This window comes from Buteo buteo, chromosome 11, assembly GCF_964188355.1.
Source record: "Buteo buteo chromosome 11, bButBut1.hap1.1, whole genome shotgun sequence".
In the NCBI taxonomy this organism is placed as follows: Eukaryota; Metazoa; Chordata; class Aves; order Accipitriformes; family Accipitridae; genus Buteo; species Buteo buteo.
Genome location: NC_134181.1, coordinates 23857272 through 23883688, shown reverse-complemented (window position 1 = coordinate 23883688; position 26417 = coordinate 23857272). Strand labels below are relative to the sequence as shown.

At 42.2% G+C, this 26417-nt stretch overlaps 1 protein-coding gene across 1 annotated transcript in view; it reads left to right on the top strand.

Annotated features, from left to right (window-relative positions):
* The first annotated feature begins 3498 nt into the window (after positions 1–3498).
* Positions 3499–26417, top strand: part of PRSS54 (serine protease 54) — a 29077-nt gene continuing 6158 nt past the window's right edge. Inside the window, exons 1-5 of the mRNA XM_075039324.1 lie at positions 3499–6838; positions 10535–10616; positions 12274–12377; positions 21765–21830; positions 23410–23497. Of these exons, the coding sequence (XP_074895425.1) occupies positions 23485–23497 (13 nt within the window). The 5' untranslated portion in view covers positions 3499–6838; positions 10535–10616; positions 12274–12377; positions 21765–21830; positions 23410–23484. The remainder of the gene's footprint in view (positions 6839–10534; positions 10617–12273; positions 12378–21764; positions 21831–23409; positions 23498–26417) is intronic.

Here is a 26417-nt window from a genome sequence, read left to right as displayed (position 1 = left end):
TGACCTGCTTTTCTTATTTGTGTTTGTATCAAGTAATTGGAAACCCTGGCAGGGTTTTTGGCTGTCTTAAGATCCCTAGATGAGACAACTGACTTCAGTGGACCCAGAATCTCACTGTCTAATCCTGGCCAGAGAATCCCGAGTGCACGAGTAAAACTCAGGCATGTGGTGTGTATACTTCTGAGAGCGGAGCTTTCTGTTTCGTGGTGTCCAGCTGACAGAAGGCAACACATAGCACGTATCCTTCACCCACATCCCCAGGGTTTTCTGATGCTACTCAGATCATTCCTTTCCCTCCTGGAACTTTCACTTACCAAATTTGCATTTCCTAATCAGTTAACTTGCCTGCAGCAGTGGGAGTTCTTATTTGTAGGTAATGCCGTACTGTATCTTTGATACAAGCTTTCACAACCCCTTTGTTGTGCAAATACAGACATATAACTCAAGTAAACCAATTGGCTTTAGTAGGATTATCATAAGAGAGTTAAGTGCTATGAATAAAAACTGTTCTCCAAGAGACAGATCCTGCAGTCCAGTACAACTTTATTTTTTGAATGAAAAGGGGTAGCAGCACAAGTCAGTAGTTAAACCAAGGACATAATTGCTTGCCTGTTCAGTTTATCTGCCAATGTGAGAGATTCAGCAACAGTATTAATGATACACCATATTCTTATTTACATCTCAAAGTATCATTCCTTTCCACATGGAGGAAAGGAGGAGGATTGTGTCACATTTTGCAGACAGGAGAACAGCCATAGAAGAAGTGAAGGGATTTAGGGTAACCAAGCATCCTATGGAAAGGGTCTTCTGGCTTCCAGCTTCTAGCCAAGGGTCTCTTAGCGAGAAGGCAGCAATCTCAGCAAGGCCTCTGGCTAGCTTGAAGTAATAAGATAAACCAGATGCTATAGCTGGTATTGCAAATAGCATTTTTGACAACCAAAGTGAAAATAGAAGCATTTCTAGAACTCTTAAATATTTCTTTCCTGTCATTCACTGTGTGAATCTCTGTTATTATGTGGGAGTGGATTCAGCAATTTCCAAGGCATTTTTGACCATTGTGTAGTTTTGCTGGTAAGTGAAAAGTCACAGTTAAGTCAGCAGCAGGCATTTGATGAAGGTTTCTTGTTTTAAGGAGTGGTGCCATGTTGCTAAAACTTTTTATAATTTAGATGGGAATACTGCCAAAACTGTTGGTGCTTCTTGCACTTGGGAGTTCCCTAGATGGCAATTTACTATTGTTTTTGTTTAGAAGTATGGGAAAATGGTAATTGTGATAACTGCATTCAGCAATAAATTAAGGAAGTTGCTGATTACTGTGCAGAATTTTATATCTGCGGTAAATTCAAAAGGGGTGAGATTTCTCAAATTTTTGGCATCTCAGTGTAACTGTGATGATGGGAGCAGAAAACTCACATGTATTTTTATTTCATTCACATCTACTCACATGACACGGATGAAAGAAAAGTACTGTGTTCATTCTTGAGAGGGAGACCCTTTCCTACCTGTACGGTACTCAAGCTGCTGAGCAAAACAATTAATCCTTTCCACAGCATAAAACATTAAACATCAGCAATTTCCTTTTTCTTATGTCTCACCATTCACAGTAAATATCCTAGGGAGATGTTGGAAATTATGCTCTTCCAATTAAGTTGCATGCACTCCAACTCCGTTCAGCAAAAGGCTGCTCAATGCCCAGAGACAAAAAACATCTAATGAATCAATCTTTGTGCACAGAAGAAAGCTTTTTTTTTTTTTGTAAGAAATTACATAAAAACTAGAAACTGATGACCTGTTTGAAAGGAAGATCAGGGGGCGGGGTGCTATATGAGCTTCACTTTCTAAATGATGTTGGGCTATTTTTGTGGGCTATCCAGGACATTTCCAGTAAAAGCAAGGTAAAATTTGCAAATTTTACCCCTATAAAGAGAAGAAAATATTATTCTTTGTCTTTCAGACTCAAATAAGCAATTTTAATATCTGACTACAGATATTTTTAATATTTTTATCTTTACATCCTGATAATATTTCTCTTCATTCTAGGTTCTCACTCTTATTCACATTAGTCTGGAGAGTTTAATTGAGTGAGTGACTTATTGAAAAAAAAAAAGGCAACATTACTTATTTCTCAAGATCTAGAATAAGAGCTTTAATTCTGAATTGCAGGGAGAGTATGTTCATATCAACTCACTTCTGTGTAATCAGTAAGTTACTAAAACATGAATGCTACCAATTTCTTCACTGCCTTCATTCAGATTTCTTGTATCTGGCTTCGCCACCCACCATCTGCCTTTATCTGCCATGTTGTCTATACCAGTGATCCAGGATCACTAGTGGCAGAGGATGGCAGTCATCTGCATTTCATATTTTCAACTGCCTGTGCTCTTTGAACCATGGTTTCAGTGTTACCAGCATTACTTCAGCCCTTCATCCATCAGTATTAGGTGAGCAGAATGCTGCTGATATTCCAGGGATCTTAGAAACAGAATCTCCCTTTACTTTGTCAGAGTGTGAATGCTCCTTTTGCCCCATGGCTTGCTGTCTTTGGCGAGCAGAATCTCTGAATACCTTAAACCTGATTGCCTCTTGGCTGCTGCTTTTCCTTTCTGGACTGTGGATATCTGGTCAGGCTGTCCCATGTTTTTGAGGCATGTTAGAATAGGAAAAGATCCAAACTGTTTCTTCTCCGATCACATATGGGAAGTGAAATCTAACAGCACCTTGCTGGAGCAGACTGGATCATGTCAAAAAGTAGAGAATCTCATTCGTAGCTTGTGAAAAGTTTTTTTTTCATCCTTCAATGTAAAAAATGCTATAGAAATGTCAGGTTACACTGAACACATGCTGGGGAGTTGGCTAATATCATGTGATTATAGTCAGAATTAGCACACCAAAAATTCTATGCCCCAGTGGAAAAGACCATTAGTATTAGACAACTAGGAGGTCCACGAGGAGCAGAGCAAAACCAGAGTTTCTTGCTTGCATTCCTGGCGGTTTTGGGAGACAGAAAGGTAACTGCTGGGAATGAGAGGAAACCATCTAAGATGTGGTCTGATAGCAGCATTTTCTGACCTGCTGAAAAGATGCCTGTGGAGTCCTGCAGGACCCCCCCTCCCCTACTCACTATCACTTGCCAGACCAGGCAAGTGATCCCAGGTAGTGGGAGCTTGCGAAGCGTGGGGAGAGTTTGAGATATTAACCCTTGGAGTCAAAGGATTAAGGGGATGATGCAGTTCATTTTGAACATCCCATCTGGAAGAAGTCCAGTGATTCACAGTGTGGGGGGGAACATGAAGAAGAGACAAGACAGGCAGCTTGCATCGTCTGACGGTTGAGTGGCTCTGTAGTTCTGAGAACATCTTGTCACAGTGTATCCTCAAATCTGACAGCTTTTCTCTTTCAGGCATGGACTACTCTTTGATCCTATAAAGTTTATCTTGGTTTTCATGAAACACCCCTGTAAGTGGCCAGCAATATATCTCATTCTCGGTAAGTCAGCAGTGTGCAGGTGTCATCAGCTAAATATCCAGGAATGTTATATTCAAAAGTGACAAAACCCCATGAGATATTTTAAAAGCAAATGTATTTTCTCTGGACTTTGTGGCTTGTACTCAGTGGCAGGCTTTATCACACAAACCCAGATGTGGATTTTTGGCGGGGTTTTAACCTCTTCTAGGAGAGACTGCCTATCTTTTAATTTTTCTCATTTTCTTATAATCCTGTATTTACAAGCAGAGCTAGTAAAATAACAGAAAAACACATTCAGTGGGGAAGGTTCAGCAAACCCAGAGTAATCTCATTGAGATGAGTGGTGGTTTTAGACCTTATTTTCAAAATATGGAGTTCAAAAATCTGTATCCTTCTCACAGAATTTCAGGGCCAAATATCTCCATGGCAAGTAGATGTAAATCCACTACAGAAAGTGCAGTTATGTCCGTTCACCAATGGTGATTTTTTTTGTTGATGGCGTCTTTCAATATTACAATTAGCAGTCCTTAAAGACATTGAAACCTTCTTTGGTGATTCAGTGCAAATGCTTTGCTTTTATTCTCTTTTGACCAGTGGTCTCCATCCTGGAGCCTCTGAGTGGACTAAGTAATGTGTCTTATAGATTTTAGCCTTTCCCTTATGTCCTTTCCGAGACTTGTATGCAGTACAGAGTTGTTTCTCTGCCTCATTTCTAAATGCCCACAATTCTATGGCTTTCTAGTAGAGATGTCAGACTGGATGATAGTTGGTTTTACTTCAGGTAAAACATGATGGGGTTTGTGATTCCTAAGGAGCTCATTCCACAGACCAACACTCAGCTCTGCAACAGTTCTTAGATGCCCAGCTCTGTTAGGAGGTAATTATCAATGGGACATGAGCTACCAAAGAGGGACTTCACTAGCTCTGTATCTATGCCTCATTCGTTTCCTGTACGGATGAGCTTTGTTCACGTGGTAGAAAATTTTGTTCTAAACAGAACCAAGTAAAGGAGATGAAAATCTCAACCAGCTGAGACCTGCTGGTGTGTCTCAGCAGAGATAGTTTGCGCCTATGTCAGAATGGCTGGTGAACTGGGGTGCACCTGGGAACTTCTTGGTGCACGCAGCAGTTTGTTGCCTCTTTTCCCCAAAGGGTGGAAACACAGACATGGTTAGCATATCTGAAATGTTAATGATGTGAAATGCATGAGTCAAACCATGAAGGTAAAGGTCTAATGCAATTGCTTAAAATTGCAGCAGATTCTTTATAACATCCTTTGCATTCAAGCCTACTTTGGCTTTAAACTTTAGGAATAATTTTATTACAGAGCATTGTACTGGGTCTGCTGGGATGGAGTTAACTTTCTTCATAGCAGCCTGCATGGTGCTCTGTTTTGCATTTGTGTTTAAAACAGTGTTGATAATGCACCAGTGTTTTGGCTATTGCTGAGTAGTGCTTGCACAATGGCAAGGCTTTTTCTGCTCCCTCCTCCAATGAGTAGGCTGGGGGTGGGCAAGAGATGGGGAAGGGACATGGCTGGAACAGGCAACCAAAGGGATATTCCATACCATATGATATTGAGCTCAGCAATAAAAGCTCAGGGAAAGGAGGTGGAAGGGAGTACATTCATGGTCACAGTGTTTGTCTTCGCAAGCAACAGTTACACATGCTGAGACCCTGCTTCGCAGGCAGTGACTGGACATCTGCCTGCCGATGGGAAGTAGTGAATGAATTCCGCTTTTTGCTTTTGCTTTCCCTATTAAACTTGATCCATGAGTCTTTTCACCTTCCTTCTGTTTTCTCCCCATCCTGCAGGAGAGGGGAGCGAGCAAGAGGCTTGGGTGGGTGTTTGGCTGCTGGCTGAGGTCAACCCGTCACGAGCACTAGAAAATAGACACTTAGCTCCTGCTCCTAATAAACATCGCTTATCTAGTTTCCCTGCATGAGGTTACATTTTTATTGCAGAATGTTTCTCTACTTTTAAATTTTCCCTTGCATTCAGTTTCATCCCAAATAATTAGTTGAGGAGGTAATGGCATCATCACAGTTCGCTCTGACTGTCCACACCAAAACAGTTAGCTATTTCTTGCAAAGCTGATTAGGAATGACACCCTTCAAAACTTTGAATTTAAATTAGCATTTAGGTTTCAGAGTTAACGTCTCATGGAAACCCAGCCTCCTGAGATGTCAGAGAGATGTTATTGATTCCCTTCCCTAATTCAGCAGGCTGGTGCAAAAAGGTTTGAAGAGCCACTCCTGGACTACACAGACAACTCTACAGGAGCAGTTTAAAACTGTAGATTCATATAGAGTCTCTGCCCAGCTTTTTCATCTGATGCCATTGCAAGCTACCTCATCCCCAGAAGGCTCCTTAGGAGAGAGGTCTGACCTCCCCAGGAGGATGGCTTAGCAGCTGGCTGGGAACATGCTTGGTCTTATTTGCAGTCTCATCATTTCACTGTGTCAGTTCTAGGTAACCTCTTCTGAGCCCATGGGTGCAGAAGCTTCAGCTCCATAAATGCAACTCCTGACTTGCAGCGGCCTGATTGATGGTCCCCAAAGAAGTTTTAGTTTGCCATTACTGCCAGCCAGTTCAGCCCAGCCCAGCCTCTGAGCATACATACCAATAACATCTTCACACCAGTATATGACGCAGTTATTTCTTGATGTTTTACTATTTCCTTCTTTTCAGCTTCTCTTTTGCTTGCACTTCCTGCAGTTTTTATAGAAAGGTATTTTAAAAACGTAGGTGAACTGATTCCTTATTAGTTGTGCTTGCTCTATATAATGATGGGTATTTCTAGCAGAATCCATCTTTTTAATCCAACTCTGTGCCACATACACACTGAGAGAAGCAAAATGCCTTTAAGACATCATATATTTGTAAAGAACATTAGTAATGCAGTGAGGTAGATCAGCTTCATATGTTCATTTGAAGATTAGGGTCTAAATTTAGATTTATTCCCCAAAGGGAAGGGTTTTGTGGCCTCAATTTTAATAGCTGTTTCAATCCAAAACTACCATAGGAGTTAGTGCAATGAGAAGGCTTTGATTTGGAGCCTGGGACTGAATGATATATTAGAAGCTAGACCTCCAGACTTTAGTGGAAAAGCATGGCAGAAATTCCTTGCATGCCTGACTTTGGTCTCTGTCCAGCCCTTCTGTGAGCTCTCAATTTCACCGAATTGCCCTTGATTTACAGCACGTTACTCCTAAGGCCAAGATATCCCTGGATAATGTAATAACATACCATTGGTGTCTTTTGTAGGTTCATGGTGCTGAAAGCATAGGCTTGGTGTTGCAGCCTCCTAACTTGCTTTCAGTGTAACATTCCCTGCTGTGATGGTCTGTAGAGTGAAAGCCATAACTCCAGGTGAGAGATTTGTTTTGGACTAGAAGTGTTACCCTGATTTATCATCAGCCCAGCAGTGGCTGGCAATGGCAACATGTCCCAGAACTGATGTGATTGTCACTGTAGAAGAGCTGCTGTACTATCTTTAACACTCAAAATTACAAAGCATTTAAAAGTATATGGAGCAGACTTGCTAAGTAATTCTTGTGTAGCTTATGAGCAGGTCTTATGCAGCATGCAGAACATAAGGGGTCAGTTCTTGAAGGCATTCTGTCTTTCTGTATTAAGTGTAATAATCTCTGCCTCTTGTATACGTGTGTAGCCTCCATCAAGGAAAATGGTAATGAGTTTGCATACCAAGGAGATATTAAATCCCAGCTCCCCTTCAGTAATGTATAATGTCAACAGAAGCCTTTGATGAATGTAGCTTCTTCTTAATTAGATGCTTGAGCAGGAGATTATTAATCCATTTATCTCAAATTCTAATTGTACCGTGAATTGCTCGCTGTTTTATGCCTAAGTTTATGATCATAGTTATTTTCCTAGAACCTTTAAAGAGTCATACTCATAAATGAATGTATTTCTGGAAACTTGAATTGTTGTATTCTTATTTGTATTACTTTCCTCAATATGTGTGTGTGTAAACATTCTGAAAGCCTCACGCCATCAGCCAGGGGTATCCCGCAACGTAACAATTCAGCAATTGCAGCTATATACTATTTCCATGGTAGTGACATTTGACCTTTAAAAAGATGGATTTTGGCACCAGTAAGGGGAACTAGCTGATTATCATGGCAAAGGCTGGTCTTTATGTACCAGAATTACTGGGTGGGCATGATTTGGGGACCTGCCATCTTTCGGATGCATGTTAAAACCAGCAGCTTAGATTGTAATACTAATGTATAATTACTCATGATCCTATAGATCTAAAAATCAGTCCTAGGACATTCAGGGCAAGCCAATCCAATTGCTAAAAGAGGATATAGTTGCCTGGATGACACACATTTGCCTGGTTACAGCCAATGATTCTTTTGAAAATATCCTCATAGCAGGCATAAACTTTTTTTCCTTTGAACATGCTGAATTAGCCTAGTTCGCAGTTCATGGTGTATACTGCAATGGCTCCATCTGCTGCAAAAACTCATAAATCACTGAAAACTTCAGAAAGTTGTGGGAAATGGGAGTATTTCTCCTATCATCTGTGCTGTTAATGCCCTCTGTGTTTCTTTGTCTAGGGTGGGCTACTTAAGAATAGCCTAAGAACGTATTGCAGTTTCTTTGTCTGTATGCGTGCCCACACAGCAGAGGGATGAGATCGACAAGCACGTGGCTGACGTTCAGTCAAGTGGATTAATAAAGGGTAGTGAATGGATTCACTTTCTCAGAGTGTCCGTGTTTTTATATGGCTGTTGTGTAGGGCTTGCTGTGTGCAAGCAAATATTTAATGGCACCATCTAAATTGTACAGTGATATCTGGGAAGAGAGGAAGGTATTGGGGGGTGTGGTGGTGTCTGCTGTTATCTATGGTTTTAACTATCTATACTGGCTGCTATTAAAAAATACAAACAAACCCTACCACAGTTACTTCCTATTCTAAATACAGTGGCAGATGATAGCTCTTCTGGCACCTACAGGCTCTTGTGTTGCCAAATGATTGCTTTTCAGTGGTGTTACTGATGTCCTAGCTGACAACATGTCCCAGTTGTCCTTTCCAGTGCAGGCTGTGTTTCTCATTAAGGTCCCTGTATCTCACTGCTGAACGAATTCAGACTGGGATGAGGCTGACTGCTCCCATCCTTTCAGTTCTAGGAGGACCCTTCATGGCAGACACTATCTATGTTGACATGCAACTGGGCTGAGTTTAGTTCCAAGTATGTATAAAATAAAATTATACCTGCACAGCTGAGTGTCATTGCATCTCATTTTAGACAAGAGAATAATTAGTAAATGTCTATTTTGGATGCATCTGGCAGGCTGTATAAACAGAGATAGCTGCGATCTGATTAGCAAACATAGAGTAGTTTCTTGCACTGCCTGCACTTGAGAAGCTATGGTAACATGAAGTCAGCAGATCCCAGAACCCTTCCGTCAGCGTGACTGGCAGCAGACGTTAAAAATTATGATCTGCTTATGCGTGGGATGAGTTCAGAACTGGGATTTCTGCACCCTACAGTTTTCTGAACCCCTCCCAGTTCTGCCAAGGATGTACTTTGTGACTTGGAGAAAGTCGGTTCTCTCTTTTTCAGTTTCCCTATCAGTAGAGAGAGTCTTTGGGCCACATAGACATCTCTTGCCTCATCAAGACTGGTAGGATTAATTAACTTGTACATTTCAAAGCATAAACTGCTATGCAGGGCTAGACTCTGTGTCAGTGCATCAGAGGGAGGTTTTACAATTGACTTTGGGGGGAGGAGGACAGTGGTCCAAGTGCCTACAAATGGACAAACGCCACAATGATGGGGCAAGTTAATGTATAAATTCCTTCCCTTCTCTCCCCCAAACCTCTCTGTTTGCTTTTCTTATTAACTTAATAATATTCCTGCCCAGTCTTCAGGCCTAATTTTCTCCTGAGCATTGTTCCCGCCATTCTTTCTGGCAGAGCTCTTCTGCTTGAAAAAGGCACTTCGATTCATTCTGTGCTCTTGACTTGGAACTAACAGGACTCATCCGATCTGGTCAGTCAGAGTAAGTTCTTCTGCATCTCTGCCTTGTGGACTGAGTGAAGCAGAGGCTCCACAGAAGACAGACATGGGGTCATATAAGTAAAGGCTGGCTAAAGTGTATGCACAATGTGCCTGATTCAAGCTGGATAACTAATTCAGTGTAAAAACATACCTGTTTTTTCCATGAATGCATAGCCTTAATGGGGAATAGTGGCTAAAATTATATTAGTTCCCCTCTGCCTTTGACAAATTTGAGAGCAGTGTTAAGCTGATGCTGAGCTTTTTTTGAATACCACACTGCATGCTTCTTTTTAGTCAAACTTATTTATTCTACTTTTTAACCTCTCTCCTCTCCTCTTCTTAGAACATATGAATCTTTTTTAAAGTAGTACATGATCTTGCAAGAAAATCCTGCTTTCTGGTCATACTACTAGTATTTTGTGAGGCACATAATCTCAAAAGGAAGATTTTTCATGACAGGATCTCCTTTTAAATTAGCCCAAGAATGGCAGTGTCAGACCCAGGCTTCCCACGTTGTCTGCATGTGGCACTGAAGAAGTCATTTATTCCAGAAGCCAAAGAAGTACCTAAATGCCTAACTCAGAGCTGAAACCTTAGAGACAAGAGGAAGTGATGCTGAGGAGGAGCTCATAGTCAAATGCCAAAACACAATTTAACACAACTAAGAATTTGTGCAACAGTCTGGCTGTTCCTCTGTGCCCCATTTGTAAGAAGGGGACAGCAGCGTTGTCCTAATTCCCAGGTGAGTTACGAAGGTACACCAGTTAGAGACTGGGTGCTCAGAGTCCGGGGTAGTGGAAGACCCTGTTGAATCCCAGAAGACAGAGGGAAGGAATCCCTGACCCAGTTTGCTGGAGACTGCCCAGGGATCAAACCAAAAGCAGAAGGGGATAAAATATTCATGCTGATACCATCACCTTGACTTCATGAGAAGTTGACTGGTGCAGTATCAGCCATTCCTGGTTATGTAATGTCGTTTGTGGCCTCAGATTCACCTGATCCCTATGATGCCTTTTACGCTTTTTATTCGCAGCAGAACATTCCAGCCATCGCTCCAGGAAGAATGAAAGGACAGTCAGAGCAGACCACGTACCCAGTGACCCTGAAAGTAAAAGGTAACTAACTATTCATCCTTTTACAGTGGCTACCTTTTCTCTGTCAGCAGAGTAGGATTTTTATAACAAATCCTACATCAAGTTGCTGAGATAGGCTAGCAAGTGGGTAGTTTCTGCTTCCGCCAAAGAACTATTGCTTTCATAATCTCTTAGATGTGACATTATTCCTTCAAAATCAAGCCTTTGTTGGAAATTACTGTTTTTGGAAGTGATCTAAGACTGCCGTCTCCAAGCTTGATGGTGTATATTTGGCAGCACTTCAGGTATAAGAAGTACTGCCATTTCCTTCTGTCTGGTCTTTTGTGTGTGTATGTGTCTTTCACTAGGCAATGGAGGCATAGAAAAAAAATTTCAAATGGAAAGCATTTTTATAAAATCACAAGTGTTGGTGGCTAGTGAGTATTCCATGGCACATGAAGTTCCTGGAAACATGTTCTAACACTTTTTTGTATCATCCCCTTTTGGTGGCTGATAAAATTAATTTGTATCTTTGAAGAATCCTTTCACTTTGGACTCCTTGGGTGTTGTGGAGTTTTTTGTGTTTTGAAAGTCAGGGTATTAGTTCAGGTTCCTAAACAATAGTCTAACATTAGATATCCATTTATTAAAAATCCCCAAACTCTTCATCATGAGTTTCATGTGTGATGCACGTCTCACAGTCCTGCAAGTCAATAAGCAAGCCAGTCTGTTTTGTAGAGGACTCATAGTAGTACCTGCACACTATACAGCTGTGCAAGAGTGCTCTTTGATCTACTGGTGCAGAGATAAGACCCTTTTAAGAGGATGTGTTTACCTTAGAAGCTCTCTTTGATGGGTTCTCTCATTTATGAGACCTGATCTTTGTGTCTGCTAAATTCCAGTGAACAAACACCATATCAGCTTTTTAGCATGAGGCTTTGGCGTGCTCTACCCTTACGCATTGCAAAAACTTTTGTACTAAACATGACAAGGCAGCAGTCAGGCAGTCCGATTCACAAATACAGGGAATTTTGTCTGCCATGCAGTGCAGTTTGGGCTTATGAGGCTCTTTCAGCTTTGTCCTTAGATCAAGTCTATAAATTTGGTGAGTGCATGGGCACCTAGGATATGCAAAAATAGAGAACAAATTCTGCACTGCCCCACCCTTTAATATCAAGAACATTCTCATTGACTTCAACAAGCCAGCAATCACCCTATGTCAATACAGCGTAAGATACTATTTTCTCTATCCATGTCATTCAGTGTCACCCCACTGACGTTGCAGTCTTGCACTTTGCATCATCTGCATCTTACTCTGTTTACTACCACATTATTAGTTCTGAGGGGAAGCTTAAAGTCCCTGTTCTTCTTTTTACATGAGATTAACTTACGGTAGGGATTCAGTGATGTGCTGGTCATGGTTCTGTGCAGTCACAAGAGGATGTACATGCCCCAGGGCTGGGAATGGTCTTTATAAAGCCTGAGGCTCTGCTTAAAATTGGTATATCTATGTGGGTTTCAACAACACAGTGACTCCCATCTATTTCCCAGCTACAGCTAGTGAAGCCATGACAAGGTATGCACTGATACAGCACCCAGAACTCCACAGAATAACCTGGGGTCTGAATGTTAAAGCAGATTGGTTTTCGCTAGACTTTACACAAGAAAATGATGCATGATTTCCTTGCTTTCCTCCCAGGCTTGTGCTACTTTCTGCTAGCCTCCATGCTTCGCTACCACCTGAATTTCCTAAGAAATTCACACTGCAGACACAGCTATATCATTAAGAGGCTCCTGGAAGTGGTAAGAAAATGACACTGCACTTAAACCTGTCAATTTCTGTGACTCTCCTTGGATAGTAATACTTCTTGTATTGAGCCATGAGATTCGTACCAGGGTTGACATTGCTCCCTTGGATGCTGACATTACAATTGTGTGTCAAATATTGCCTTATCACACAGGCATATTTCTCCTGATGTTTGACAGAAAGTGGGAATCTATTTCTGATATTCCAAAACTATTTTCTTAACTTTGCAGGGCCCTGAAGGAGTAAACAAATGTCCTGCAGACTGTATGTGCACTCTGCTAAAAATGTAGCAATAGCCTGAGCTGTCTGCGGTTGCTTTCCTTTTGTGTAAGTCCAACACTGATGCAATTACGCTGTGAAATAATGAAAATTTCAGACATCACACAGTGGTATTTTGCTAATCGTGGGGATTTCACACAGTCCTTTCTAATCCCTCTCCCCTTTTTTAGGATATTTGAATGGGAGTTACTATTTGATCATCATGGATTAACCTTTAAAGGGGCTCTTGAAGGATCTGGCAATTTCATAGAGGTGATATGAAGTGTGTGGGACTCTCTCACCTCCTGCCAATAAACCAGACCAAATTAAGCCCCCTGGTCTAGCAGGTCGTCACAGATCCATTGGCCCATCCAGGCAAGGCCAAGCATCATCCGTTGTCCACACAGGCAATGTGCATGGTGAATGCTCTGAAACAGTGACAGTGAGAGGAGTCCTTGCACTAAGATGTTGACATCTTATGTTAGAGTGAGTAATGTGCTGGGATGTGTGCCAGCCTCTGAGACCTTCACGGGATGGCTGCAGCATAAGCAATTTCAGTGTCAGTTAATTACACTTGAAGACACTGTGGTCGTTGTGGTATCTAAATACAAAATAGATGGAGATACGGAGTGATGCCTCAGGACATGGTGACTTTAGTGTGAGGTAATCAATGAAGGGCTTTGAAGTCTCTTCTTGTTTTCATTGCAGATATTTCTCTTTCATCTCATGCTGGTGCTATTTCAACAGGTACTGGTTTTTTCTTTAATGTTAAAACCCAGGGATTCAATTGTCACATATAACAAGAACTGCTGGGATGCAGTTCTTAGCATCTAACATTACAGGAAAGTTATGGCTGACCTGCACCACTTTATTCTCCTAACCACCTTTGCAACTACCTTAATGCTTAGGTACCGCAGAAATGGCTCACTTTATCATGTCTGTACTTAGTCTCATCTCCTTAAACACAGCAGCTACCCCACAGATGATGATTCCAGTGCCTACTCAGTGTAAAGAAAGGAAAGGGAAGACACTGGGATCAGGGGTGCTGCCTGTTTCATTTTATGGCCTGCTAGATGACCCTTTGCATCCCTGGGTCTAAGTTTTCTCTTCTCTGTGAAAGGCTGTAACTTTTTAAGGTACTTTGGGATCTGCAGAGGAAAAGCTCTGTAGCTGTGTTAATACAAACAATTCTTTCTCGTGCTTCCTGTGGCAGTCTCCCAGCAGCTGTCACCTGGCTTGTCCAAGATCCCCGCATAATTTCTCCAGAACCTTTTCTGCCAGCAGCGTGGGCAGCTGAGAATAGTAAATTAATATTTGTTCAAAGATTTTGGGGGGCATAAAGTATATTTTTCATGCCAGTGTAAGTATGGTATAGTTCTCATAAAGCCCTCACTGTAATAAAGCACTTAAAATAGCTACCCGTGCAAGCTCTTCACCTCAGCTGGCAGCCTTTTTCACACAAGAGGATGTGCTGTGGATGCTCTTCTCTGTTAATACATCCCAACAGAACTTTTTTCTGCCTTTCTTTCCCAGGTAGAGAAGGCTGGGGGACTTTGTCCTGCTGCCATTGGCCTGTCCCGCTTACACAGGGGAGTTTCAATGGTGAAGGCTTTACAGCCATCCTCAGTGCTCAGGGAAAGAGCCACCCATGGGTTATCTGCTGGCTGTTTGCCAGTGCCAGCATCTCATCAGTCTGTATGGGCTCATATGTGGCAGAGGCTGCAGCTGTGTTTTCTCAGCATAGCAGACACAAAGTAATGAGTCACTTTATAGGGCCTTGCAATCAAAACTGTGTACCTTAATTGCTCTCTATTTTTTCTTTCAGTGGATTTTACCAAATATACATGAATCAGTGAAGTTTATAAATGTAAGCAAATAATGCCAGTTTATTTTCTTTAAGCATATTCTACTTCATATCATTGCTAGAGGTAATGTTCTAGTCTGTTTTATTTATTTCCGCAGGAAAGAGTCTGTCTTGCTTACAGAATACATCTTGAAATTAGCAGTAAGGTCAATCTATGTGCTAGTCTGATGTATGTTTGTTACAGAGTTCACCTTGCAACATAAAACAAAGGAGGTCAGGGAGTGCAAGCACGTTAGTTCTGTTCCCTTCTAAATACTGTCAGATGCCATTCATTGCCCTTGATGGTAGCATTACTGAAATGCCTTCATACAAAATACCGATATCAAACCCAGTGGATTTCATGAAGTCTCTGCTTAGCGTCTCTTGTGAAAATCATTACTTTGGGTAGGCTGTTTCATCCGTTTTGTTGGGGAGGGAGGTGAATAAAAAGGGCTTAAGGAGTTATCAGTACTTTGCACTAGAAAGGTTTTTTCAGAGAACAGTATTTTGCAGTATTTCTTAAAATCTGCCCTGTAACTTGATTCCTCAGTTGGAGAGTATTTCATTTCCAGCTTTTCCCTGGCTTCCTCTTGGGCTGTCGTCTCCTGGAAATGTAACTCTTTGGTGGTCTGGGGATCAAAATGTGATATCTGACACAGCAGTGTTGTATGCACCGTGATGATCCTAAGAAACAAGACTTTAAACTACCCTGTGTAAGCTGGGCGGTGGTAGGCTGTACTGGCTGGAGCACATGCCCCACATTCACAGCCAGCTTCACGCAGTGACTTGTGGTGACACAGCCAGGAAGAGAGGAACACGCAGGGTCTGGGCTGAGAAGAAACAGCGTTTCTTAGAGCTGGAGAGAAAATTGCAGCACTATTTAGCAGCCATGCCCCTTCTGCAAACACTTTTGCAGGAAGAACCTTCCCATCCCTGAGGGAACCATGTATGTTATTTTCTTTTTCCCTGTTCATAGTCTGCCCACTTCAGTCATGTCATTTTCCCCGTGCAAAGCCTCTCAGCAGTTCCCCAGCTGCTGGCACCATTCTCCATGGGTCTGCAACTATTACACGGTAATTTATGAACAAAGCTGCTGCTCAGGAGTAAGGGATCTTCTGCTGCTGCACATCTAAGCCCTAGTGACCTTTATGGCAGTTGATTGCTTTCCCAATTATTTGTCTTGTTTTAAGTGGACTTGGGCCCAGACTCAACAACCAATTTAATCTCCAAACTTCCTGCTGAAATTAATGGGCTGCAACATTCATATTGACTTTAGTGGGATTTATCTCTTGTGATTTGTTCATTGCTCTTTTCTGGATCCAGACCTTTTTCATTCTATCCAACATGTGTAGGGAATGAGCACAGCTCTGCCATCTCTGCTGGTTGCACAGTGCTCTTTGCACACCCTTCAGATTGTTAAATTCCATATTTGTGAAAGAGTGTTTAATAGCTAGGATTCTGCTCAGGGCCTAGCTTTGAAGGCATATAGGATGGCATTCAGACGCATGCACTGAGGGGGCTGCCAGACACTGACTTCTTATGTGGCAGCTTCCCTGGATAAGCCTCCATCACCTGCTGTCCCCATTGCAGTGTGAAACACTAGTCACTGGGAGGACTAACTTCTGGGTGGCCTGGATAGAGCCCTTACATGTTTGTCCTGACTCTTAAGGTATTTCCAGCTTTTACACCCAGATGTGAAGGTAGAAATAACTGGCACTGAAGGTTTGCAGTTTGCTTTGGAGGGCTGTAGATCTTCAATGAAGGAGCCGTGTTAATCTTGGGGAGGCAGCTGCCACCGTTGACTTGTATGTTTTTGCCCCACTACCTTGTACACCACTGTCAAGACATGAGAATTGATTTGTGGTTTTGTGCCCTAATGTGCAGATGGGTTTCAAAGGAGCTGAGATTCTCATTACATGTGTGTTTTCACAGCTAGGTTTCATCCGGTTGCCTTTGCTGCTGCCTCCCTTTCAAGCTGTGCATGTACAGTGAATCATAATGCCAACAAAATCCAGACATTTTGTTGTATGAAAGTTGAGCCAGGTGGTGCTGGCTGCTGTATCCATCAACGAGTTTTCTGAGAGCATAGTCGATGATATCAGGCAAAAGGAGTAAGAGGACCTTGTTTGACATCAGTATTTCTCCTACAGCATCCACCCAAGTGTATGTTTACATTAACAGTGCAAAGTGCATCTTGACATTGCACCCTGGTGTGTTTAGTTATTTTCCTTGCCCCAGCACAATGCCTCAGCATGCTCCAGAGTAGACTGTGACGGGAAAGATATCTAATGCTCTCTTTTCTGAGTGCTGTGAACTTTCTTGAACTATTAGTCTTACAGTGAGGGTATGGCAGATATTTTCTGTCTGCAATTTACTTCGCTTTTTTCCTTAGCTGTAGCTCATTTTCTTCCTTTACTCTGCCTGAGACATGCAGCAGAGGACCTTGCCCAGCCCCACAAAGGGCAACACCCTTCTCAGTGTTGTATTTTGATTTTATTGGCATTTTCCCCTTGTCCGAATGATTTTCCTGCTCCCATCTTTCTGCTGAAAAACCAGGTGGTGTTTATCACTCTTCTAATCATGGCAAGTTTTCAGTATCTCTCCTTGTTTGCTTCCTTGCAGTTTCACAGCATTTAACCTTTTAATTATATCTTTCACTTTTTTTGTTTGTGCCAGGATATCACAAGATCTAACAATGGCTATTAAAGTAATTTTCCAAATTGGTAGTTTGTCATGGCATTAGCTTCTCGTGCCTTAGAACATGCGCCTTATGTCAAAAGCACCCTTTCTGTCCCTCTGCTTTTTTTTTGCCAGTGCCAAGATCTTTCCCTGTTTAGCCTAGGAGCAGAAAATTGCAAAACTCTTCAGTGTATTCTTGGGAGATAGCAGGCATATCAACACAGTGAGGTGCAGACAACAACGTGCCTGCCCCAGCCGTGCCTGAAGCCTGCCAGACATGCACCAGTTCCAGTTAATCCCGCGTTACACAGCGCTGAGCTCAAGCTAATGTCACCTCTTGGCTCAGACTGGTTCTAACTTCAAAGTTTGCTCTGCTTTGGGTAGGACGCTGAGCCCAGTGACCTCCAAATTATTCCATGATTCATTGCCACACTTACATGGCTGCATGACTCCCAGGCAGAAGGTGGCTTGTGTACATGCTCAGATCATTATCTGAGCATGGGCAGTCTCTCTAAAGAAGGTTCAAAAAAATCACCCGGGCAATTGCTGTCCGATCCAGAGATGTGTCAGGGGAATGACTGTGAATTCCCTGGAAACCTGAGTTTAAAGCCTAAAGGCCCAATACCTCCATTTGCTTTTCCTGTGAAACCATTTATAAAATGGGTTTTATACTATTTCTTATATTCCCCTGCTTGTATCACCAATAGGGGTGTACAAGTAGTATCTTTAGTCTTGTATAACAGTGTTCATGCTAGGAGAGTAATATTGGTATAGTTTATGATAACTAAAGTGTTACAACTTTTGTATGCAGGCAAGGTTCAGGTTGATAATACTCACTGAAGGTAATGCTATATTTAATGCACTAGCATTTCTGTACTAGAGGTCCAGGGTAGATGTGTTTTCCATTATCCAGTTCACTTAATGAGGGCTTTTCTACTTAAAATAACAAATTGCATACACATTTACCATCACCACAGGGCATCCCCCCTCATTCATGCCCAGAGAAGGGGGCTGAGGAACATGAGAAGAGACCAAAGCTATCTTAGTTAGCCTTGTTCCCTTAAGGGCTCTCTGTTTCTCATGCTCCCAAGTCCTAAATTATCTCATTACACACCATAGACCCATATAGCTTTGCAATTTACTCTTAGTACCTTGCCCTCTATTGGTCTGTCAACTTATTTATATCTGAACCATTTTTATTTGTCATCTTTTATATTAATGTCATATTTAAAAGCTTCTCATGGTGCTTGGCCTGCAAATGGATACTTTAAATCAAGCCGAGGTAAATCTCTCTATAAGAAGAGTTGCTCTGGAAAGGGCACATTTATATTAGATTATATTCAAACTGTGCTGAAGGAGTGGAATCGAACCAAGAGAGAAAGATTATTTTTATTGCCTGTTTCTCCTCTAAGTGGCAAATCATTTCATCTGGCTCATTTTTTTTTATTGGTACTTTCACTCGTGCCTCAATTGCCTTGCAGAATTGCTGTGATTTGGAGACTGACAATTTTACACAGATGTGTGTCTTTCACCTCTTGCAAAAAGAGTGTGCTGCTGCTTTGTTTGGAATAGGACTGCTAGGTGACGTGTTTTAGGTTTGTTAAGAACTGTAAATCAGTTTTCAAACAAGAACCCTGATTAGCTGGTACAGGTCTAACTTGACAGATCTCTAGCATGACTGAATGCTGGTTTAGAATTAACAAGTTGGGTTCAGTGGGTAATACCTGTTAGGCAAATGCAAGATAAGGCTTTCAGAAAACAAAGTCATACACCTTGTTCATCTTACATTTAGGATTGTCATTTACATGGTTGTGGAGAAGACAGTAAACATTACTGACAGGGTGACAATGACTTCATACCTATTGTGGTATAAATGATTGCAACCAATACACATTGTTCACATTAGGAGTAAGCATTATCTTTTGCTTTCACTACTGTTTCTTCAGAAACAGACACTTGATTTATGCAAGTAAAGTATGGGCAAGATCCAAAAATACCAAATCCTTACCTGTTTTAGCTAAGTGTATAATCCTGCACCTAATATTATTTTAGCCTCTGTGTCTTGTTTCCGTTAGCATCCCCATATAAGGAGATGTAGTTGTGGGGAAAAAAAAAAGTACCAGCAGACTCTGAATGAAGTTTGCATTTTTAGCCTTTGCTGGATTTTCTGTAATGTGAGCTCCTTCTCCAGTGCAACTAGCTAAGAAAAACTAGGTATTTTGGTATCACTAACAGATGACAAGGAGTCAGGAGCTGAACAAAAAAATAAGTGTATGTCCAACTATTGATGCCTTGACTAGAGCTGAAGTCATTCAGAAGCCTGCTGTACTTCACATTGGGAAAAAACACTTCTGATTGATCGGTAGAAAGTTTAAAAAACCACATGAGACAATACGTGCTCAGAAATTCACTTTGGTTCCCCTTGTTGTCTATTTGATTTTGAAATGTTTATTTAATTTTCAAATGAATGGTTGTATATTCTTTAGGGGCAGCTGAATTCATTATATTTGTATACTTTAGCCAGTAAAATCCCATTAATATATGTTAATACTATTTGCACATATATGTATCGACATCTATATTTATACATTCTTTAGATACATATTTACCATATAGATCACTAATTATTTTATTGAAAAAATATATTAAAAGGTTAAATGGTGATGGCACAGAAGTTATAACATGGGTTTCCACAGACAACAGGAACATGTATTGATCTAAAAGGGAAACAGGATCTGCAATGCATTAAAGAAATGGGGTTTGACCTGATATATGTGTGGATATTGATGTAAGATGTGATGTTAATAAAGTTGACTTTGATCTCTCTAGTAGTGTCACATTAGTCAAGAATACAGCCCTTTGCTTTCAAACATTGCTAAAAATTGTAAAACGCATTTGAACTTGTTAATACTTAATGTTGATATTGTAGTATTACTTTATATGAAAAATAAAAATCAACTACACATGCAGCAGGTGATACATCAGGGCAGGGTGCAGGTCAGACCTGCCCCGCTGCACGATCGTGGTGGCGGTGGTACGGGGCAGACAGAGGATGGGGGAAACCCTGTGCCAAGGCAGCACTGGTCAGTGGGATGCTGCACAGCACGTTTTAAGCTGTGTCATTGTTGTTCTCCCATTTTCCAAGGTGCAGTGAGGAGCTTTGTGTCCTTGCCATACCCTCTAAGCCAAAAAGATATCAAGTGTTAGAGTGTCTGTTCTCTGGGGATGTTTGCTAATAAAGCACTCTCCAGCTGGCTGCCAATGACTGATTTTTAAAAATAACTGAAACATAGGAGGTTACAGAATCCATTAACCCCAGGACGTGTTATTATCCCTAGAACAACAAACATTTTTATGAGCTAAATTACAGCTTTGACAACAATATATTTTAGAAAATAATGAATTGGGCCCTAAAAGTCATGAAGCTGGCTTGGAAGTCATAGATTTTTTTTCTCAGCAGGCCTTAGTTTTGTGGGTTTTTTATATTCTTCTGATGTCTAATTTTTGACAATTTTTAAGTTTTCAAAAAGTACTGGATTTTTTTTCCCCCTACTGAAACATGGCTCCAGAGCTGGGGCTCTAGGGAAGCCAGTAAATATTGCAAGATGAAAACATGCCACAGTCTTCTAAATCCTGATTTAATGATTAAGACAGTAGAAATTAAATGTAAGTTTCTGATACAGACACAGCATCTAAGAAAACTGCAAGATTACAGTCCCCTGAGTATAATCAGGAGATGCTTTGTTTGGATGCTTCATCCTCTTTCACCGCTGAAAGCGCTGTCAGGAAGATGAAACTTCTACGTTCTGGCAGTCAATGACAAGGCAACTTGTGCTGGTACATCTCATCTAGCAGCCGTCTGTCACCTTGACTGACCAACCATTCTGGTTCTCTCACACTGCCACAGCTTTAAAAGGCAAACCGGGACTGGTGCCATTTAAATTACAGACTCTGAAACCTTCGGCCCGATGTTGCACTCTGCAGCAAAGGCACTGAACGTGCGTCACAGGCCAGGCGTGCCGTCAGCCAGGTGCGGAGGCTGTGGAGAGGCGGTTCCTTTTGTCCTCCTGGGAAATACCTACAGCTAGCAGCTAATCTCCGTAACACTTCCCAGCACCTGATTTTGCTGAAATCTAAAGCTGCCAGTTTTTAGGGGCTTTCTCTTGGTACCCAGGACTTCAGTCATCCTTTCATAACTAAGCCTAATACACCTTCACGGCTGACAAGGGCCAAAAATTATTTATCAGCTTTAAGTTAGGTGATTTACCACATCAAGACTGTAGCTCTTATCTTGTGTTTGAGCTCACGGTCTCTAAATCTGGAAAAAATATGGGATACTGCTATAGAACACTGACATTCAAAGTGGCACGGTTTACAACAAACAGCAAGTGTTGCCTTCACTTCTGGCTTCAGGGGTTGCCAGGAATCCAGCATGCTTACAGGAAGATTTTCAGCTGTGCTGTGATAACCAGCCCAGGTGCAATTTGATTTTTAATGCACCTTTACCTCACCCATGGGGAAGGATGTCCATCCAGTAGGATGGGTGTGTGTTTTCTCTGGAGCTATGTAATGAAGCCTGGTTTTACTCCTCCTCTTCTTGCAGGAATGCAGACTCACACTTGCAGTTGTGGTCCAAGTGGGATACCCCAGCCCACAGATGGCTAGACAGGTACGACACTGGCTTCTGCATACTCCGGTTAACATACTCTGTGCCTGAAAGGTGAAATACTGCTGCTGGAAAATCAATAATATTAATCATCATCATCATCATCTTTTTTGAAGGATTAACTTGCTATGGGTATGTCTGTCTCTCTGTCTCCTGTATGGCTCTGAAAGTTTGGCTGTCTTGAAATTTAACTCGGAGGCATTGTAATTAAACCTTGACATTTGAAGTAATTAATGAGCAAGCTTTACATTTTAGCATAGTCTCAAAGGAACAGCAGGGTGCTGACAGAAATGAAATAACTTTGTTAATTTAAAAGTGTCAACGTTTCTGTAAGCATGTGGTTTGTACTGCTGGGAACAAGCTCTTCAGAAATAGCACCGTAGCCCCAGTAATCTAAATCTTGGCACTTCTCTAAAGAGGGATCGAAGAGGGGAGTCCCACTGCAGGAAACTGAGGGCAGGAGTTAGTATTCCCCATCAGGGAATACATCTTGCATCACCAGCTCTGCTCCTTCACCCCAAAATCTTGGGAAGGTCCAGGAAGCCCAAGCTGTCAGCATCTCCAGGAGCTGTCTAGGAAGGAGGCAGATTCCAAACCACTGCTTAATATTTCAGCTGGAAACTGGATCTTATTTGCATCTATAAATAGCCAGAATACATTTCTTTCCATTAGTGCCTCTGGGAGGCTGTTCATCGTCACATGCAGATTCAGAAAGGTAAAGAATGATCATGTGTTTTAGCCCAAAAGCCTCCAGGAGAGAGACACGGTCACCTGTCATGCAGTGACAGCCTGCGAGTGGGTACACAAGTCAGGATTGCTGCCGTTTTACTGCTTGAGCAGTGTTGAAAAGGCAGCAGTGTAAATACCGAGCCTTTTAAGTGAAGAGGTCAAGACTGGCACCATCTGTGATACTCTGATGATGACTCACTCCCTACAAAGGCACAAGCATTCTATGGAGAACCCTTGTGTCAAGCTCTTGGTGATAAGAGCTTTTGCTGAGCTTAAAAAAGTAGTTCATAAAATCAGGCTCCTTCCAATAAATTGGAAGCCAAATAAATGGCCTCAGATATTTTCATGGCATCCAATAAGTACTCAGCACTCATGAAAACCAGAAGCAAGTTGCTTGTTTTCAGTGCCCTCAGTATGGACAAAGAGCCTAACTTAAGAAGTCAATTTTTAAAGTTCTTCTCCTGTATTAATAGATTTCTGATGTGTGCAGAGTAAAAGATGCAGAGGAGGGCTTAAAACGGATCCTGTATCAAAGCACATGGGTCTGGGCAGTGTGTGAAGGTTTAGACTTCATTTCAGGCAGCAGTTCAGAGCAGCCTCCTCCCTAGCTCCATCACTCAATGCTGAGGTCTTAGAAATGAACCGCATTTCCACAAGTTACCTAAGCTGTTGTGCAAGATGCTCCCCTCACTCGTTTGTGTGTGCATTTGGAGCAACTCCTTTGGCTTTGGCGGGCTGATTGATATAAACCGCGTTATCTTGCTCTGTGCAATTAATCCTGATGTTAATGACTAGCAGTGCACTGGGAACAATTTATCAAGCTTCTTCCCATTTTTCTGTGCTCTGTAAACAGACACGTCTACAAGCCCTTACTGCATCATGGTTATGACAAGTGGCAGGCCTGGCTGGCTGCGTTCCTTCTCTCTGCATGTTTCTGCAAGGTAGGTCACAGTAGCAGCCGTCCCAGTCATAGCCATGACCTCTCGTTCACGTAAACACATAGCTTTACGTGAAGCAGCTAAGATTTTGAGATTTGCTCTAGTTGCCTGCAGATCCCAACCTAAGCTGGGTGCCATGTGCTGAGATGGCATCTAGACCAAATGAATAAGGTTTGGGGTTGTGAGTTAGCTACCAAATGGTTTTAAATACTGATGTGAGTTCTAGTGAGAGGAGTCATGTTGCAAAATAACACTCGAGCTTCATGGACTGATTAGATTAGCACTCCAGCATTCTTGCATTAGCAGTGCTGAGTGGCCAGGTCCCCACTGCATTAGTAGCTTGAGTGCTTGCAGTTCTTGACCTTCCGCCCATGCTGACAATCTGCTAGCTTGGGTTCAAAGTAAGCTTTGGATTAAGCTAGAAATTTCAATGGTTAGAGGAGAGACCTTTAGCTGACCTTTGAAGAAAATTTTTAGTTTCCCAGCACCTAGGAAACAGTGGCTGGGAAACAGCATGGGGTCAGTTAAAAGGTAAGTATGCCTGGAGGAAAGTGGCACTGCAGCAATTCACCCAATGTGCATAGGCTGTGCCAGACTCTGCCTCCCACTGCAAAGGATCCAGTACCCAACGGGCAGAGTTGTTTGTAAAAGTATCTGTGCACCGCATCTTGGCCCTGGCCAGCTTTCTGTCACAGGCCATTAAGTATGACCCTGTTCTGCCATGCAAGCCATTGCATTAGTCATTGGATGCTCTATCAGTCATTCATGTCTTCCAGCATCCGGTGGTAGAACAGCCCAGTTCCCACAGGGATTAGGGATATGTCACACAAGAAAATTTAGGGAGCTCTCATATCTTCACATCGATGAGGCAGGATGAAGGCAGAAACTGGAAGAGCCATTGGTCTGCATGGCATCTCCTCCTCCTAGGACAGAAGAATTTGTAGCACAGATTACACCGTCACTTAAACCAAGAACATTGCTTTGTGACTTCCAGCTATTGCTCTGGGGAAGCCCTGGGAAGCCAGTGGTGCCCCAGTCCAAGGCAGGGACTGGAGTGTTAGAGACTTTTCTTTGTATACTCCTGATCCTTGCTGTTTAGAGCAAACGGATGGGACCATCAGAAAAACAGATGAACAAAGCTGAAAAAATCATACTGAGGACAGGCGTCCTGGCTGGCCAGCTCAGTTTTACTTCACTCAGTGGGAACAGTGCCATAGACCAGTGGCCTGGCAGAAGCTGTGTATCTCAAGGCTTTCTTTCCCCTTTTGAATTCCTTTTAACTTAAGTTTCACTCCAATATGAAGAAAAACCTATCAATGAAGTCCCACTAGTATTGGGTCCGTCATGCTCGCTCAACTACGCCTCACTGCTATTGTACAGAGCCAATACAAGACATGATCACACAGGACAGTGCATGTCAGACTCTTGGTCTTGCCTTTTCCAGTATCTCATTGCCATCTCACTGAGTATGTTCTGGTTTGGGATGTTTACTGCTATGCCATCTCAGGTATGGGAAGATTGACATTAAAATGAGGAATCTGCCAGCAAACATAAATCTATCAGGGCACTGATCACAGAGTTCTTGCTACTGTTATTTTAATGATATTTAACAATTAAAGCACAAAGGTGGTAGTTTTAGGCTGGTAGTTAAATTTATTGATTTTGATTTTCTGACATGAATAAAACAGGCAAGACTGCAAAGGATCGGTTTCAGGATGGAGTGCTCCCTGGCAGCGTAATTCCTGCTGTGTCGCAAAGAGCATCCTTCATTTCTTTCACAAAAACCAGCCAAACGTCCAGCATCCCTTGTTTGTAAATCCATCAGGAAGGCACTCCTCATTCTCTGGAGGCTTTACCTAACATGTAGAGCCACTGGAGTGTTGAGAAACCGTAAATCAGATCTTTGAGCCATTTGTACCTGAACTTCCAGTCTCAGCAAGTGAGACCAGAGCCAGAGGTGTTTCATAACCAGCCCAGTGAGGGTGGACTAGGTCACCCGATCCGCAACGAGCCTGCCACTAATTTGAAAGCTTTTGAGCATTGTCTGGGGGCAGATATCCTCAGTGTAACGATCTGTCAAACAGCGATGACTTCTGAGTGCAAAACCTGTGGCCATCTGTAATCCTTCCCATCTAATCTCTTCCAGCCTTTAAAAATAATTTCCATTCCCACGATGCCTGTAAATTTGGTAGCTCTTGGCCCTGTGGGATGGGAAAGACCCCTTCTTTCTTCTTTTTGTGCTAGCCTGGTAAGATTTTAGCATTAATGGGGGTTTTAATTGTTTTATTATGAAGCACACAGACAGAGCCCCTTGGCAAGGGCACACTTTAGAAATAAATTGAGTCATCATCCTTATAATAGAAAAGCTAATTCAGTATGGATCTGTCCTCCAGATAAAGGCATGCACATCCCTTAGGGAATGGTATTACCGACTGACCAGACTTCTGCTAGTAACTGCTGTTTGCTTTTCCTGACCGATCCCACTGTCCTGCCAGTGGAAATTGCTTTTTGATAGCTGCTACAGTAACATGCTCATGTGGGATCAGCCTTGTCCTGGGCCCTCCTCTAACAGTGCTGCGGTACTTCCAGGACTACTACATCATCCACTGCTAGAAGGACTCAGCTTGGAGACTGTTTGTCCTCTGACCTGCCCACAACCTAGTTGCTCTCTACTTTCTGCCTTCATTTCTACACAAAACATAGCTGGCAGTACAACCCCAGGTTTGAAGTACCCTTATTCTTAGTATGGAAGAATCTACCAGAGCTATAAAACTCTTATCTGGCTACAGAAAGAAAAATAAAGAATTGCAGGTTGGTGTCTGTCCATAGTGAAGGTAAGGGAGTGGAGCAGAGTTGTGAGAGCTGCAAGGATCTGTGTCTTGGTCACTTCTCATGTGTAGGTGGCTGAAGGGTGGCTGATACC